General features: G+C 42.4%; 1 protein-coding gene across 1 annotated transcript; it reads right to left on the minus strand.

The window, feature by feature from the left end:
- Window positions 1-194: 194 nt before the first annotated feature.
- On the minus strand, window positions 195-2,328 carry LOC143510061 (chemerin-like receptor 1). Its single transcript, XM_076999059.1, has 2 exons — window positions 2,182-2,328; window positions 195-1,764 (listed from the first exon to the last, which is right to left on the minus strand). The coding sequence occupies exon 2, from the start codon at window positions 1,733-1,735 to the stop codon at window positions 692-694; it is 1,044 nt and encodes a 347-aa protein (XP_076855174.1). The 5' UTR covers window positions 1,736-1,764; window positions 2,182-2,328; the 3' UTR covers window positions 195-691.
- Window positions 2,329-15,900: the final 13,572 nt, after the last annotated feature.

Here is a 15,900-nt window from a genome sequence, read left to right on the forward strand (position 1 = left end):
ATCACAGACAGAGAGGAGCAACTTATCAGTTACAACATCTCCCACCACCATACCCCCATCAAGACATGCAAACACACACACACACACACACACACACACACACACGCGCACACACACACACACGCACACACACACACACACAATCTATGTGTGAACTAAATCCAGCAATGAACATCTTCAGACAACACAAGTAATACATGATACTATTTATTATGTCATGAGACCATTATAGTTCATTACCCTCAACACATCATCATGCCATACATACCCTGCAGAGAGCAGCAGAACACAGGGTGCAGAATGACAGTGCAGAGTATAAAACATATTTACACTGTCTGAGCATCAGAAGTCAGATGTTGCATTGTCTAGACATCAGTTACATCCAGTCTTGAGTTGAATTAAATTTGCTTGATTTTAACCTGATTCGGTTTTAGTTCTTGATTAAGACTATGGACTTATGAAGACCAGGTATCATTTTCATCCATAAGAATGCAAATTCCTTACGTTCAGTCTCTACCTTCAGGTCAACATCTTAGAAAACCAGAGTGTATTTACCATGGTAAATTTTTAAAACCAGATTATTACCCATTTAAATTACAACCTTAAAATGCTCTGGTAGTTCTAGAAGCTCTTTAGAAGGTTTAAAATAGTTCCAGAACTGCATTATTTCTGACGTGGTTCCAGGTGAGGTTCAGATGTGAGTGGAAGCTCTGGCATCCACGGAGCTGGATCGGGACAGGTAGCGGCTCGTTGTGCGTCCCTCCTCTCCCATCGCATTCTCCATCTTTGAAAGGAGGGAGCTCTTGAACCTCCGCCTGAAATCGTTGCCCATGAACACGTAGAGTATGGGGTTGAGGAAGCTATTGGCCGATGCGACCAAGCTGCCAGCTTTGAGTGCGATGGGGATGACCTCCACAGAGAGACTTTGGTACAGCTCCATCAGCACTACGGTGTGGTATGGAAGCCAACACAGGAAAAATGTCACAATGAGTGCCGTCATGATCTTGAACGGCTTGGTGTTTCTCGCCATCTGATTGATTCTCAATTTGAAGATGATGATGGAGTAGCAAATGACGATGATCAGGAATGGGATGAGGAATCCAACAGTGAGCCGGCTTGTAGCTATGGCTGTGTGGCTGTGCTGACTAGTGCTGTAGTTGGTATGGCAACGGCTTGTGCCCATGTGTTGTTGAACATCACGGAAAATGATGGATGGGACACTCAAAGCAGCAGAGATGATCCATGCCAGACTAACCATCACCAAGGCCTTGCCTACAGTACGCTGGTTCTGCGCCCATACTGGGAACATCACAGACACACAGCGGTCTGCGCTGATGATGACGAGGAGGAAGATGCTGCTGAACATGTTGAGGAACATGACGAAGGACATGAACTTGCACATGAAGAGACCAAAGCTCCACTCAGATGTTGCCATGTAGAAGATGTTGAAGGGAAGGAACGAGCAGAAAAGGAAATCGGACACGGCCAGGCTGAGGTACCAGGTCGTGTTGACTGACTTCTTCATCTTGAAGCCGGCAATCCAGATCACCAGACCATTCCCTATGATTCCCAGAAGGAAGATGATTGAATTGATGACCACCATCATCATACACAGAACATCTTCAGAACACGTGGGGTGTACTCTAACAGACACCTCCTCATATGTCAGGTTGTCTGCTGTATAGTTGTCATACTCCGAGTAATCCATAGTGAGAGCCATGTCCATTGAGTCCATTGTAAAAAGGGTTAAATCATCTGAAGTCTCTGTGAAGAGAAGAATAACTTTCAGTATTACTTCTTCATGGAAGTCCCTGACCTATGTTATACTTTACTAAACACAAAACAACAACACAACGTAACACAAACATTGCACACATAAAACTTCAAAAGCCCTTAATATTTACATGATTTTAGCTTTACTTATTTGGGGTTTTTTTCAGTCCAAAACATCTCAGCTAAAAACCCACAACTTCCATCGCTGCTTTTTCATACCAAAAATGACAAACAGTTTTCAGACTGTTTTATCTATGACCGTAGATAGTAATAATGTTTTATCTATAACCAAAGACAGTAAACCTCTAATAATAAGTCAAAACTTAATAGAATCTGCTGCAAAACTGATGTACCACATAAGTGAAAAAAAATTGTTTTTCAATAAGAGAAAATGTGTCATGTGCTCACCTTCTCATGAAATCGGTGCCTGTGGGTTACCAGTGGCCAAAGGCCTTTGGCAGCGGTGTGTGTAGCATTTATAAAGAGTGTCCAGCGCCCTCTCTTGTGCAACACGGGGCTTGTCCAAGCAGCGACATCCTGACTTCCACATCAGCACTTCTGCTATCATCTGTTTGTTTTCCACATCAACAACATCCCCTGGTCTCACTTCTCCTTTCACACCCTTCCCAACTCCCCCTCCACTCCTCCCCCTCTCATTCACTCAAAGGTTCGGTCGCTTAGTCAGAGACTTGTCATGAATTATGTCAAATTACGTGGTACACGTATTTGACTTTGTGTACCATGTACCACTCTCTCGTATTGCTGAAATGTGAGCAAAGAGCAAATAAGTGTATAAAATGTTTCACGTGCTGTCAGTATTTAGAATGGGTTAAAAAATTTTAATTGCTTAAACTGGTAACTGTACTGTATTGGATATGTCGAGATACTTCTTCATGCTGTATATCTGTATATACAAAAAGTTAATATAACAAATTGTATATGATTTGTCATTATAATGTACCGTACTATAATATATTTCAAATACAATCCATGACAAATTGCAATATAAAAAGACAAATTACATTGAAAATCTTTTCCTAACCATTTTGTGTAATGTAAACAAATGTTAAAACTAAACACAACACAAGAGTAACAGACTTTGCTGGCATTTGCAGGGTTGTGTGGATTCCCACTCAGTTTAAACACTCAGTCACAGGTCTAGAGCACCAAATGATATTTAGTGCAGAACATGGTTATGAAGCAAAGACAACAGGTCTTTATGGTGGTGGTTACGTTTGACTTGCAGCTCAGTCTAAGGAAGCAGACCTCTGTTAAACACTGAACTGAAAACACATTACAAGAAAACATTGGTAGGTACAAATCTTGTTTCTAATAAACAAAATCTAATTTCTACCACGGCTCATTTTTATAGCATGATATCACTTCCAAGAGCGCAATGAGTTTCGCAGTTCCTGCTAAAGGATGACTGGGAATGTCTGGTTACATCTCATAGCCCTCAGTAAACATGTATTTTCAATTACTGACGCAGTGTAATTCTGTGTAGTCTCATGAGACATTAACTCTGTAAACATAGGCTAGTGTTAGCATTTTATGCTTCTTGTTGACAAACCTGGAGAACAGTTATTGCTCAGCACTTCATTTGTAAGCATTCACGGTTTTGTTGTTAAACAGCATGTGTGTCCATTTCCTGTCTGAATGACATCACGACTCGTGACCTCACAGTGTATACTCTTATATCTGACACTGCTAAAATTATCTGCTAACGTTTAGGTTTAGTTTTTATGATGTTAGTGGAAGGGAAGTAGTCACATCTGAGTTATATGCAAGCCAAATATATATTTGATCAGAGACAAAATCGTTTTGCCAACAGATTTGATCTTTTTGCAGAATAAATTCTACTCTATTGAAATACACTGTCTTGTGAAAAGTATAAAAGCTCCTACAGGTGTGGTGGGCAGGTTTTTGGATGGTGTAAATTCTCTGATGAGTACATAAAAAAATATCTCATCAAAGTCATTTTTAGATTAGCATTTCTTGTGCATATATCCTGTATTCCCAAGTAAATTGTTACACTTTCACTAGAACATGGAGAAAAGACCAAGCATTTAACTCATTATTTCAAACAAATATAATGTAGGCCATATGAGGTGAAAAGGACAAAGGTCACAACAAGCAAAAATCAGACATTCGTGGAGAGATCAGGGACACAGCGTCAGACAGAAACACTTGTGACCGTAGCAGGCAGCATGAATACAGTGACAGTCGATCTGTGTCTCGCATGCTACACAAGGACAGGAAGGTTTACCGAAGGATCAGGAGGACCGTAGGAATTAACGTTTTGATAACATGGTTTATTAGTAAGAGCGCGGTCAGACAAAACAAAGGGTCAAAACCAAATCAGAGGAGAAGGCACAAAAGTGTAATCCAATAACCAAGTCAGAAACAGTCCAGGGTGGTATTCTTACAGTATAATCCAGGCAAAGACAGAGGTGTCAACTCCAGGTTCAGAAAGTAAAAGTCCTCACCAGGATTTTGTTTGGGCTTACTGGATTGTGTTGATTCCACTAATTTTACCTGGATTGCACTAATTAGAAAATCTAGCAAGCTTGAGCAAAATCCTGGTGAGGCCTTTTACTTTATGAACCTGGAATTGACACCTATGGGCAAAGATACAAAAGGACAAATCCAAAACAGAAGAGTAAACAACAAACCAGGTGGATACTTGAATCAGGCAATGAATAAACACCTCAGCCTTCCACCGGACTCAGCAAGACTTCACAAAGAAGTGATAGAAAGTTCTGATATATATAGTGGTGGTCAAATAGGAAACCTGTGAGTTTTGATATTGAGGGGAGGAATAACGGTTTAGTCGATGCAGGGGATTCTGGGAGTTGCAGTCTCCTTAGTCATGCTGCATGACACACAGGGCAAGTTGTCAATAGGTGTCGTGAAAAATTAGGACTTTGCAAATACGCCACATCTGGTTTATAGAGCACAGAGAAACAAGTTCTATATGCCAAAGTCCACCATCAAAATCTGCAATGACCTTTTTGAAAAGGTTGTTGTGTCTCTCTGGCATGACTCCGTACTCCTACACAGTTAACAAACAGTTCCTCCATGAACAGTAAAAGTCTTGTGTAATGCATTACAATGATTAGCTGAAGTATGTGGATTGATATTTGTGTTTGTGTCTTTTCCTCACTTAGTCTAATGCTTTTTAGGGAAGAACATCAAAATAAAGTATAAAAATAAAAAAAGCATGTAATTATTACTTTTCCTATATTAATGACTGAAAAACTCATGACTGACTATACATACATGTTACTAGAGAATACATATATGATACAGAATAAGCATGCCATGGTTTTACAGTAGACAAGGTTTCCTAAAAAAATTTAATACAAAAACCACATACTGTTAAACAGTTGTTTATCTGTACTTCATAATGGAATATTATTATTCTCTTTGATTTCAGTTTGGATGTGTCTACTGTGTGGCCTCTGCTGCCCCTAGTGGTTAACTAATATACTGCTTAAAGAGGATGTATAAAGTGTAACGTAAAGAAAGGTAACATACAAATCTAACCTTTCTAATCTAATGAGTCAAATAAATTATTCAGTGAAACAAATTAATTAAAATCTGTAATTGGATAACTACAAAATGCACCTTGAAAAAATGGACAGAATTAAAAATGTTAAATTCTCTGCGTAACCATGTGGCAGAAGGAGTCTGGTTTGGTGGCCTCAGGTATGAATTTTCCCTGAATAAATCTTGCTGTTAAGGAATGTGTCCACCGCATAATCACTTTCTCACTTTTTGGTTATATTTAAACTGAAGGTCTTTTTTGACTATAAAATAATCATCTGTTCTTGTAAAATAAACTTTGTACATTTGCTCTTTTTTCCAAGTACCCGTCACTGCAGAATCAAAAGTCCAGGGGGTGGAGCTGAATCTAGATCCAACTCCTCCCACCGTACATAGTTTCTTTTGGTCGGTCCAGGGGGTGGGCGGAGCTGCATCTAATCCAACTCCTCCTACGTGTCGCTTACGTTTTCCGACCAGGTAATAGAAATCCAATAAATTCACCCTTTTACCGTTTAAAGATCAAAATGTTCTTTGAATGTTATTTAAATAACACAATACAAGTTTTTTTTAAGTTTACAAGAAAACGTAAAAGTGGACAGGAATAATGATCTGTGATTGCCAACATAATAAAGTACAGTACATTTCTTAAATATGTACTATTTCATTTTTTTTTTACCTTTAATAAAATTACTTTTTTCGTTAGGACGGTACACTTCAGGTGTGCAGAATGGACAGTGGTATTTACTGCAACAAGTAGTGCACTGCACAACTGAAAGCTTCTGTCCTTTTTTCAAAACCGTGATATGCATCTATAGATGGATGGAAAAATATAAATAGCATTATATTAGTTGTGAAGTTTTTCAGTGAACTGGTTAATGAGGATCATGGCCGTTACTGAATAACAATCCCCCTCGACGTGTCCATGCGGTACAGAACAGCACAACCATTACAAATTTTAAGTAACTACAGCAAACACAAATTAATTTAACAGTTTATGTCCAATATGAAGAACACAACATACATAAGTATTTAATACATCTGTATTCTGTTTACCTAACCGCTCGTCTTCTAACATCAGTTTTTACCTTCACTTACTTAGACACCTAGATTAGATAAACTTAACAGTGGTTCGTGCAAACAGAAATAGTCAGATTTAGTATAATCACCAAAGGAAAGTTACTAGCATTAGCGAGATGAAAATTGGTTTATTATTAACCTACTTTCACATTCGTGATTGTTCACAAATGAACGGCATGTGAGTAAATAAGAATAGCAATTTAGGATGACAACGGTGATTTGGAATGCCTGATCTGATACAACTCTGCGTAGTGCAATTACTTCAGACCAATGAAAACACGATGGTGGGAGGAGTTGGATCTAGATCCAGCTCCACCCCCTGGACTTTTGCTTCTGCTGCGATGGGTATCTCCTTTTTTCTGATTAGAAATTTGTTGACATGTTTCCATGTTTCATTTCATGTATGTCGCAAATTGTATTCGTTTGGTTTTCTTAGCTTTCCCGTAACAATTGATAATGGTAATGATAACATGGACAGACTTGGATATGTTGGTACCATTTCCTGTCTCTGTATATCTCCCTTTAAATAAGGGCCTACACGTACATGTTCTCAGGAGGATTTAGGTAATCTTTAAGGCTTTACTGGCTGGCCTTCGCAATAGGATTTAGGTCACATGAGGAAGGGGCCCGTCAGTGGAGTACTTCTCAATAGGGTTTAGGTCACGTGAAGAAGGGGCCCTTCAGTGGAGTACTTCTCAAAAGGGTTTAGGTCACGAGAGGAAGGGGGCCACGCAGTGGAATACATCTCAATAGGGTTTAGGTCATGTTAGAAAGGGGGCCACACAGTGGACTGTACTTTGATGCATATGATATAGCAATGTCCTATGGATACACCATAGTCTGAAAGATGCAGACTTTCAATCTTTGAAGAAAGTGTCTTCTAAAAACTGGCAGTAGGCTTCAGAGTTGATTTTGAGTCCATCTTCAACCCATAAGGTCCAACTACCTCATCTTTAATAATACTAGCCCATACAAGTAAAATAAAAATGAAAGCTTTTTATGTTGTGTTTGTGTTTTGATATGTCAACTAGTTAAAGTATTTGTAATTTTCAATGTGCTTTCTTTAGGTTTTGTACTAACGTGTTGTGTTGTATCTTAACATACCCCGTAAGTCACATAAGCGTTTGCTGGAGTGTAATGTCGGTTGTCTCCCTTTCTGTCCGAGAAGTTAACCCCGTGCATACAGAACCCTCTCTGTAATTAAAGAATGCTGTATTAATCAGACCCTCCAGAAAGTCGCGATGTTGCGATTTGCAACTTCAACGCAACTTCAAGCAAACCCCGCGAATTCAGGGCAGTGTTGCAACTTCAGCCAATCACCGCAACTTTCCCGCAAATTTGACCAATCACTGATGTCGTCTTGATGTGACGTCGACAAACTCCCGCCTTACTTCCGTATATACGTTCAAGAGGAGCAGACTGAAAGCAGCATGAGCGACGAAAATAACGGCAAAAAGATCGGGAAAAGTAGTATCCCAGTACACTACATGAAAGCGGGGATAAACTGTCCAGATCCGACCCGCGAATTGATTATCTATGGCCCCCTGGATGATATTTAATTACTATTAGAACCGGCCCGCAGGCCACAGCCGCCCGATGGTGTTTTGCACGCACAAACACTACATTCCCCACAATGCAACGGTAGCCCGCGAAGTCACTGCAGCGCACGCAAGCGGCGAGGGTCTGAGATAAAGTTTATAAGTTTAAACTTTAAACTGAGATAAAGTTTAAAGTCAGAGATAAAGTTTATTTATCTCTGATACATATCTATGAGTTACTAGTTCGCTCTGGCGCCAACCACTGGCGATCGATCTCGATATAATACTTAATTTGTGTCCATTTTACAGGCCGCCCGGTTACAACTTACGTTCGCTAACCCCGCCCCCCCCCGGTCAACAATTAATGTTCGCCACCCCCTCCAGGTTCAAATCTCACTTTAAGCGATCTTGAAAAGTTGCCAACCCTGAATAAATAGGTAAATAGATAATTAAAATGGACTACTAAATAGAGGAAACCATACAACATTTACTCCCTATTGTAATGTACTCACAAAAAAGCAAAAACACACCGCAACTTCCATCGCAATTTTTTTTTTAAACACCCGCAACATCAAATATTTTAGCCCGCAACAATCACAAAAAAGGCCCGCGAAATCCTGGTGGGACTGATTAATTATGCATGCGGAGCAGCTTAATTGCAACGCCACACCCCTGATGGAACCCTGCGACGCCTTCCAGCTCTACTCAGCTTCTACTCACAAATCATCAGTTAATTGGTTATTGCGCACACACCTGCTTCTCATTGGCTCCTTCTTATTTAATACCTTAATTGAGTCGAGTTTTTTGCATTATTGTAAGGGGACTGTAACCTATCGGCCATGTTGTACATGTTAGAATGATTAACTCACCTCTTGAAGTCTATTTTGCATTTTGAGGTAAAGTTCACGGTTTTAATGTAGTGGAGAAACTTTTCCTGTCAGTAAAACATCAAAACTTCAATGATCGGAACAGTTTTTGATTGCAAGAGGGTGTAAAACCACACTCACTGCACTTCTCACCTCCACTGATCAAAACGCTTAGATCAGTAATCTCTCACCACAACAACCATACCCCCCTTAAACACACACACACACACACAGTAAAGCTAAGTGATAAATCTAGTGCATGTTAAACTAAATGCATCAATTCACATGAACGTCTTCAGCCAAGTCAACACTTTACACTTTACATTAAGTGTTTTAGTGTTTTAGTTTGGATCAAAAGGGACTAAAGAGCTAAAAACAGTATGGACACACTTCAGTTCCTATGCTGATAGATTCTGAATATTACTTATGTAGGTAAATCAGTACAAAAAAGTTGCGAGCAACAATGAGCGAAAACAGGAGCCGCAACTGTTACGTGTTTACTTAACGTTAGTTAATCAACCACACTCTCACTGCACACACACACACACACACACACACACACGTACACTCACACACACAGAACCCTGCCCTCCCAGCAGTTGTGTTCCTCCTCTTCTCTGTGACTTACCGTTCTTATAATTACAATTATTCTAATGTTTTTCTTTTCTTTAACATAGTACATGAGTGTAGTAAATAGTACATCTGTTGGCAGTCTTCCAAAAACAAATTATGTTTATCATTAATTCCTTGTCCATGTCCTTCTATTTCTAATCTCCCATCACTGTCCCCACCATGGAAGTGTCGACTGCCCTGTTACAGTGTGGCAGCCAGCTGATAAATAGGTCACAGTCAGCAATGTCACGATGGCTTTTTGGACAATGTCTCTGTTTGGTCTTCAGCTTTCGGATGATGAGAAAATAACAGGCAATGAAACAGCAGGAATGGCATCAAAATAAATCATCGCTGTAATTGCTGAAACAGACTATTCTCGGTTTGAAGTAATGTTCCTCGATGTCTTGGAAAATGGCTGGTGGTGTGCTGCCAAGGTGATCCAGACCAGCATGACGATCACAGAGGCCCATGATGGTGATGACGAGGAGGAAGAAGCTACTGAACATGTTGAGGAACAAGATGAAGGTCTGAAGCTTGCATTCTCTCTCTCTTCCCTGTGTCTCCGTGTGTCCAGTGTATGGTGCTCTGTCCTTGGTGTTGTCCTCTCTCCCCTCCCTGTGTCTGTATGTCCAGTGGTGTATGGTGCTCTGTCCTTGGTGTTGTCCTCTCTTCCCTCCCTGTGTCTGTGTGTCCAGTGGTGTATGGTGCTCTGTCCTTGGTGTTGTCCTCTCTCCCCTCCCTGTGTCTGTATGCCCAGTGGTGTATGGTGCTCTGTCCTTGGTGTTGTCCTCTCTCCCCTCCCTGTGTCTGTATGCCCAGTGGTGTATGGTGCTCTGTCCTTGGCGTTGTCCTCTCTCCCCTCCCTGTGTCTGACAGACTTGCCCAAGATTGGTGTTGCTGCTTCTCACAGTCATGGGACAGGAAATAGAAGATGTTTGTGTTATTTATAAACTAACCTTGGGTTCTTTGAAAGATGCTATATAACTTAACTAATGAATCTAATGCATATGATACTGTGTCAAGTATTTTTCCTTTTAAAGGTGTGGTGCTGTTGGCAAGGACTCAGTGAGAGTAACTCAGTGAGAGACTCAAACATACTTAACAATGCAGCAGTAATAACTCAAGGATGAGCACAGCAATGAAGGGTGTTTTAGGGCAGGCACAAGCTCCAGGCCTACAACACAGCACAGCACCAACAGGGCAAAACAAGAAGCAGGAGCTGGTGATAAATCAATAAGTGTGTGATTGGCAATGGAGCAGGTGTGGTGTGTGGGTTCTCAGCACACAGTAACAGGTACCTTACCTTAAACAGATCTGTAATTAAAGAATGCTGTATTAATTATGTATGCGGAGCAGCTTAATTGCAAAGCCACACCCCTGATGGAACCCTGCCAAGCCTTCCAGCTCCTCATCAGTTAATTGGTTATTGCACACACACCTGCTTCTCATTGGCTCCTTCTTATTTAATACCTTAATTGAGTCGAGTTTTTTGCATTATTGTAAGGGGATTGTAACATATCGGCCATGTTGTACATGTTAGAATGATTAACTCACCTCTTGAAGTCTATTTTGCATTTCGAGGTACAGTTCATGGTTTTATTGTAGTGGAGAAAATTTTCCTGTCAGTAAAACATGACATCAAAACTTCACTGATCGGAACAGTTTTTGATTGCAAGAGGGTGTAAAACCACACTCTCACTGCACACACACACACACACACACACACACACACGTACACTCACACACACAGGACCCTGCCCTCCCAGCAGTTGTGTTCCTCCTCTTCTCTGTGACTTACCGTTCTTATAATTACAATTATTCTAATGTTTTTCTTTTCTTTAACATAGTACATGAGTGTAGTAAATAGTACATCTGTTGGCAGTCTTCCAAAAACAAATTATGTTTATCATTAATTCCTTGTCCATGTCCTTCTATTTCTAATCTCCCATCACTGTCCCCACCATGGAAGTGTCGACTGCCCTGTTACAGTGTGGATAGGCAGCTGATAAATAGGTCACAGTCAGCAATGTCACGATGGCTTTTTGGACAATGTCTCTGTTTGGTCTTCAGCTTTCGGATGATGAGAAAATAACAGGCAATGAAACAGCAGGAATGGCATCAAAATAAATCATCGCTGTAATTGCTGAAACAGACTATTCTCGGTTTGAAGTAATGTTCCTCGATGTCTTGGAAAATGGCTGGTGGTGTGCTGCCAAGGTGATCCAGACCAGCATGACGATCACAGAGGCCCATGATGGTGATGACGAGGAGGAAGAAGCTACTGAACATGTTGAGGAACAAGATGAAGGTCTGAAGCTTGCATTCTCTCCCTTCCCTGTGTCTCCGTGTGTCCAGTGTATGGTGCTCTGTCCTTGGTGTTGTCCTCTCTTCCCTCCCTGTGTCTGTGTGTCCAGTGGTGTATGGTGCTCTGTCCTTGGTGTTGTCCTCTCTCCCCTCCCTGTGTCTGACAGACTTGCCCAAGATTGGTGTTGCTGCTTCTCACAGTCATGTGACAGGAAATAGAAGATGTTTGTGTTATTTATAAACTAACCTTGGGTTCTTTGAAAGATGCTATATAACTTAACTAATGAATCTAATGCATATGATACTGTGTCAAGTATTTTTCCTTTTAAAGGTGTGGTGCTGTTGGCAAGGACTCAGTGAGAGTAACTCAGTGAGAGACTCAAACATACTTAACAATGCAGCAGTAATAACTCAAGGATGAGCACAGCAATGAAGGGTGTTTTAGGGCAGGCACAAGCTCCAGGCCTACAACACAGCACAGCACCAACAGGGCAAAACAAGAAGCAGGAGCTGGTGATAAATCAATAAGTGTGTGATTGGCAATGGAGCAGGTGTGGTGTGTGGGTTCTCAGCACACAGTAACAGGTACCTTACCATAAACAGATCTGTAATTAAAGAATGCTGTATTAATTATGTATGCGGAGCAGCTTAATTGCAAAGCCACACCCCTGATGGAACCCTGCCAAGCCTTCCAGCTCCTCATCAGTTAATTGGTTATTGCACACACACCTGCTTCTCATTGGCTCCTTCTTATTTAATACCTTAATTGAGTCGAGTTTTTTGCATTATTGTAAGGGGATTGTAACATATCGGCCATGTTGTACATGTTAAAATGATTAACTCACCTCTTGAAGTCTATTTTGCATTTCGAGGTACAGTTCATGGTTTTAATGTAGTGGAGAAAATTTTCCTGTCAGTAAAACATGACATCAAAACTTCACTGATCGGAACAGTTTTTGATTGCAAGAGGGTGTAAAACCACACTCTCACTGCACACACACACACATACACACACACACACGTACATTCACACACACAGGACCCTGCCCTCCCAGCAGTTGTGTTCCTCCTCTTCTCTGTGACTTACCGTTCTTATAATTACAATTATTCTAATGTTTTTCTTTTCTTTAACATAGTACATGAGTGTAGTAAATAGTATATCTGTTGGCAGTCTTCCAAAAACAAATTATGTTTATCATTAATTCCTTGTCAGCAATGTCACGATGGCTTTTTGGACAATGTCTCTGTTTGGTCTTCCGCTTTCGGATGATGAGAAAATAACAGGCAATGAAACAGCAGGAATGGCATCAAAATAAATCATCGCTGTAATTGCTGAAACAGACTATTCTCGGTTTGAAGTAATGTTCCTCGATGTCTTGGAAAATGGCTGGTGGTGTGCTGCCAAGGTGATCCAGACCAGCATGACGATCACAGAGGCCCATGATGGTGATGACGAGGAGGAAGAAGCTACTGAACATGTTGAGGAACAAGATGAAGGTCTGAAGCTTGCATTCTCTCCCTTCCCTGTGTCTCCGTGTGTCCAGTGTATGGTGCTCTGTCCTTGGTGTTGTCCTCTCTCCCCTCCCTGTGTCTGTATGTCCAGTGGTGTATGGTGCTCTGTCCTTGGTGTTGTCCTCTCTCCCCTCCCTGTGTCTGTGTATCCAGTGGTGTATGGTGCTCTGTCCTTGGTGTTGTCCTCTCTCCCCTCCCTGTGTCTGTATGTCCAGTGGTGTATGGTGCTCTGTCCTTGGTGTTGTCCTCTCTCCCCTCCCTGTGTCTGTATGTCCAGTGGTGTATGGTGCTCTGTCCTTGGTGTTGTCCTCTCTCCCCTCCCTGTTTCTCTGTGTCCAGTGGTGTATGGTGCTCTGTCCTTGGTGTTGTCCTCTCTCCCCTCCGTTTCTCTGTGTCCAGTGGTGTATGGTGCTCTGTCCTTGGTGTTGTCCTCTCTCCCCTCCCTGTGTCTGTATGCCCAGTGGTGTATGGTGCTCTGTCCTTGGTGTTGTCCTCTCTCCCCTCCCTGTTTCTCTGTGTCCAGTGGTGTATGGTGCTCTGTCCTTGGTGTTGTCCTCTCTCCCCTCCCTGTGTCTGTATGTCCAGTGGTGTATGGTGCTCTGTCCTTGGTGTTGTCCTCTCTCCCCTCCCTGTGTCTGTATGCCCAGTGGTGTATGGTGCTCTGTCCTTGGTGTTGTCCTCTCTCCCCTCCCTGTTTCTCTGTGTCCAGTGGTGTATGGTGCTCTGTCCTTGGTGTTGTCCTCTCTCCCCTCCCTGTGTCTGTATGTCCAGTGGTGTATGGTGCTCTGTCCTTGGTGTTGTCCTCTCTCCCCTCCCTGTTTCTCTGTGTCCAGTGGTGTATGGTGCTCTGTCCTTGGTGTTGTCCTCTCTCCCCTCCCTGTGTCTGTATGCCCAGTGGTGTATGGTGCTCTGTCCTTGGTGTTGTCCTCTCTCCCCTCCCTGTTTCTCTGTGTCCAGTGGTGTATGGTGCTCTGTCCTTGGTGTTGTCCTCTCTCCCCTCCCTGTTTCTCTGTGTCCAGTGGTGTATGGTGCTCTGTCCTTGGTGTTGTCCTCTCTCCCCTCCCTGTGTCTGTATGCCCAGTGGTGTATGGTGCTCTGTCCTTGGTGTTGTCCTCTCTCCCCTCCCTGTTTCTCTGTGTCCAGTGGTGTATGGTGCTCTGTCCTTGGTGTTGTCCTCTCTCCCCTCCCTGTGTCTGTATGTCCAGTGGTGTATGGTGCTCTGTCCTTGGTGTTGTCCTCTCTCCCCTCCCTGTGTCTGTATGCCCAGTGGTGTATGGTGCTCTGTCCTTGGTGTTGTCCTCTCTCCCCTCCCTGTTTCTCTGTGTCCAGTGGTGTATGGTGCTCTGTCCTTGGTGTTGTCCTCTCTCCCCTCCCTGTTTCTCTGTGTCCAGTGGTGTATGGTGCTCTGTCCTTGGTGTTGTCCTCTCTCCCCTCCCTGTTTCTCTGTGTCCAGTGGTGTATGGTGCTCTGTCCTTGGTGTTGTCCTCTCTCCCCTCCCTGTTTCTCTGTGTCCAGTGGTGTATGGTGCTCTGTCCTTGGTGTTGTCCTCTCTCCCCTCCCTGTTTCTCTGTGTCCAGTGGTGTATGGTGCTCTGTCCTTGGTGTTGTCCTCTCTCCCCTCCCTGTTTCTCTGTGTCCAGTGGTGTATGGTGCTCTGTCCTTGGTGTTGTCCTCTCTCCCCTCCCTGTGTCTGTGTATCCAGTGGTGTATGGTGCTCTGTCCTTGGTGTTGTCCTCTCTCCCCTCCCTGTGTCTGTATGCCCAGTGGTGTATGGTGCTCTGTCCTTGGTGTTGTCCTCTCTCCCCTCCCTGTGTCTGTATGTCCAGTGGTGTATGGTGCTCTCTCCCCTCCCTGTGTCTGACAGACTTGCCCAAGATTGGTGTTGCTGCTTCTCACAGTCATGGGACAGAAAATAGAAGATGTTTGTGTTATTTATAAACTAACCTTGGGTTCTTTGAAAGATGCTATATAACTTAACTAATGAATCTAATGCATATGATACTGTGTCAAGTATTTTTCCTTTTAAAGGTGTGGTGCTGTTGGCAAGGACTCAGTGAGAGTAACTCAGTGAGAGACTCAAACATACTTAACAATGCAGCAGTAATAACTCAAGGATGAGCACAGCAATGAAGGGTGTTTTAGGGCAGGCACAAGCTCCAGGCCTACAACACAGCACAGCACCAACAGGGCAAAACAAGAAGCAGGAGCTGGTGATAAATCAATAAGTGTGTGATTGGCAATGGAGCAGGTGTGGTGTGTGGGTTCTCAGCACACAGTAACAGGTACCTTACCTTAAACAGATCTGTAATTAAAGAATGCTGTATTATGTATGCGGAGCAGCTTAATTGCAAAGCCACACCCCTGATGGAACCCTGCCAAGCCTTCCAGCTCCTCATCAGTTAATTGGTTATTGCACACACACCTGCTTCTCATTGGCTCCTTCTTATTTAATACCTTAATTGAGTCGAGTTTTTTGCATTATTGTAAGGGGATTGTAACATATCGGCCATGTTGTACATGTTAGAATGATTAACTCACCTCTTGAAGTCTATTTTGCATTTCGAGGTACAGTTCATGGTTTTAATGTAGTGGAGAAAATTTTCCTGTCAGTAAAACATGACATCAAAACTTCACTGATCGGAACAGTTTTTGATTGCAAGAGGGTGTAAAACC

This window comes from Brachyhypopomus gauderio, chromosome 3 (assembly GCF_052324685.1).
Source record: "Brachyhypopomus gauderio isolate BG-103 chromosome 3, BGAUD_0.2, whole genome shotgun sequence".
Classification (NCBI taxonomy): Eukaryota; Metazoa; Chordata; class Actinopteri; order Gymnotiformes; family Hypopomidae; genus Brachyhypopomus; species Brachyhypopomus gauderio.

Coding starts and splice junctions, on each gene's coding strand:
- LOC143510061 (XM_076999059.1), bottom strand. CDS start 1,735: ATGGACTCAATGGACATGGCTCTCACTATGGATTACTCGGAGTATGAC.